The sequence below is a fragment of the Pinus tabuliformis genome, chromosome X (genome assembly GCF_031772625.1).
Source record: "Pinus tabuliformis cultivar Carrire ecotype Pingquan chromosome X, CPIR1, whole genome shotgun sequence".
NCBI classification, from domain to species: domain Eukaryota; kingdom Viridiplantae; phylum Streptophyta; class Pinopsida; order Pinales; family Pinaceae; genus Pinus; species Pinus tabuliformis.
In genome coordinates, this window is record NC_142308.1 from 1,309,996,822 (window position 1) to 1,309,999,384 (window position 2,563).

The following is a 2,563-nucleotide window of genomic DNA, read 5'->3' on the forward strand; positions in this document are numbered from 1 at the left end:
TAGAGAAATGCCACTATATCTAGTCTAATAATAGGAAAAACCCTAGTGAGTTGTGAACACATGAAACAAGAAAAGAACATATGAACTAATAACAAACCAAGCCAATTGAAAACTAATACAAACCCTTATTCAACGATAAAAACTCCAGATCTATCATGAAGATTGAAAAAATATGCAGTTAGACACAAGTGAAACCCCTAGTCGCTCGCTCTCGCGATATCTACAACTCCATTCTCTTCATGAGTTATCATATAGACAATTGAGAAGGTGCATCAAAGTAATATAAATATTCATCTTAATACCAAATTTATCAAGCATTGGGTGAGAATAACAATTTCCGTGTTATTCAAAACAATGTTAATAATAATTACAAATCCCATCATGGTTTATCACGTCATATCATATTACATCAAAGAGTTAAAGAAGATTCCATCAAACAAGCCATGAAAATAGATTTCCAAGATCTATGAATTACTACATAATAAGGTGACATAGTGTTTAACATTACATTGAGTCATTATTTTACCCATTTTCCCTCAATTAAATTCCTTCATTGTTTGTTGTTGTGGTTGTGCTTAATTTAGTTGAGCATACTCTTTGTCCTAATTGAAGTGATTTTTTAATCAATTTCTCTATTCACAACTTGTTAATTTGCTAGAAATTGTACCTAGAGGTGCAAAGGAACATCGATAGGAGGAGTGGGGAAAATGTGGAAGGCAACAATCAAGCAAAATATATGGATAATGAAATACAAACGAAATTTGAGTTTCTATATATCTTCTAAAGAATCTAGCGAGAGGTCAAAGTTAAGAAGAATGTTACACTAACATGAATGTCCCGAAAAAATAGAAATCCTTGTAGGCACAAGGTACATATCTGATGCAGGAGCATCCAGCACCAAAGCAAGCGAACGTGGGCCACGGAAGCAGAACAGAGGAAAGTCTGTTTTAAAGCAGAAAAACAGATTTAAAGTGGATTTAAAGCAGTTGTTAACATCCATGCACGCTTTTTGGAGAGCTTTCATTGGAGGAAAATAAAGAGAAGATCTCATCGATCCTTCCTAATGCATCTTATATAAATATAATGTGATAGGGTGTGAGATATATCTGTGCTGTGAGGAAAATTGTGAGTGAAAAATGTAGCCGAGCGTGAGCTCGTTTCTAAGGCTGGAAGGCCTTAGTATGTAACTGTTTTGCATAATAAATAAAAGCATGCTTTAGTGTATGTTGCATACGTTTATATGTGTTTTATAATCGAGCAGATTTTGTGTTGCGAGATTGATCGGTCATCGATCACCACCAGGAAATGATGGCGATCTAACTAACGCGTATATGTGATTGTTTGTTGAAGTAACGTGTATATTGATTGTTTGTTGAAGGCGGGTTGTTGAAGACGGCATGCAGTGCGAAGGAAGATCAAGTGATCGGTCGAAATAAAGAAGGCATTCTATACAACGATGGATCCGAATGAGAAATGTTCAGCTCTTCATGGCGGGCAAGGGTGGCACGGGCCAGGCATGTGTTGCATGCAAGTTTCAGAGGAGAAAATGTTATGCGGAGTGCCCATTGGCTCCATACTTTCCATCGGATCAGTCGAAGCAATTCCTCAATGCTCACAAGCTGTTCGGCGTGAGCAACATTCTGAGGATCTTAAAACAAGTAGACGACAGCAAGAAGAGCGACGCAATGAAGTCCATCATCTACCAGGCCAATGTCAGAGAAAAGGACCCTGTGCATGGTATAATAATCATGCTGCAAACCCGGATCGAAAGACTGAGAGAAGAGCTGGAGCTTCTGAGAAGCAAATGCGTTGAAATCGAATCTGCGTTAAGAAGTGACCAGCGGAATAGTTAGTAAAAGGCGGTGGCATATATTTAAAATCCACATATTGTTGTGTATTGTATTATGGTTGAGCGTGGGGTTCTAAGGCAGCGACTAACCAGCCTGCCATAGGGCATTAAATGCCTGGGGAGATGCAGTCTGGATAGCTCGATAACACGCGAAGTCCCATTTCTTATTTAATGCCCAGTCTCCCCGCTCGCGTGTGATCGGGTTATCTAGCCTGCATCTCCCCGGGCATTTAATGCCCTATGGCAGGCTGGTTAGCCGCTGCCTGGTTTTAATACTTAGCACGTATGCATGGATGGCACGATATTTAAAGAGATCCACGTCATTAAGTTAAAGGGTTTTCAGTTTAAACCGCTTCCGAAAAAAACCAAGTGGGCCAGAAACCACAGGCCCAGGATCGAGATTTATATATGAAAGGGGATTTTGGCTTACCCCAAGATCTCATTTTCATCAATAACAAACGAGTTCAAATTCTTTGGGTTTTTTAAAATGGCAATGAGATGGCGCTCCTTCCTTCCACTCTCAGTACCTTGGAGTCATGAAGAGAAATAGATGTCATAAATTTGTACACTTGAAGAGCTAACAAAGGTTATATTGAATTCCAATGTTTCTGTAAGGTTCAATTGCTACAAGTTGAGAATTTGAATTCATTTCTTGTGTAATTTATCTCTTCATAGATAATCAATAACTTTTATTGAATTGTTATTTAGTTAAGT

General features: G+C 38.5%; 1 protein-coding gene across 1 annotated transcript; it reads left to right on the forward strand.

The window, feature by feature from the left end:
- The first annotated feature begins 1,466 nt into the window (after positions 1 to 1,466).
- On the forward strand, positions 1,467 to 1,853 carry LOC149144905 (LOB domain-containing protein 27-like). Its single transcript, XM_089452306.1, has one exon. The coding sequence runs from the start codon at positions 1,467 to 1,469 to the stop codon at positions 1,851 to 1,853; it is 387 nt and encodes a 128-aa protein (XP_089308432.1).
- Positions 1,854 to 2,563: the final 710 nt, after the last annotated feature.

What these genes read in the sequence shown, in the direction of transcription:
- LOC149144905 (XM_089452306.1), top strand. Translation starts at nt 1,467, where the DNA reads ATGAGAAATGTTCAGCTCTTCATGGCGGGCAAGGGTGGCACGGGCCAG.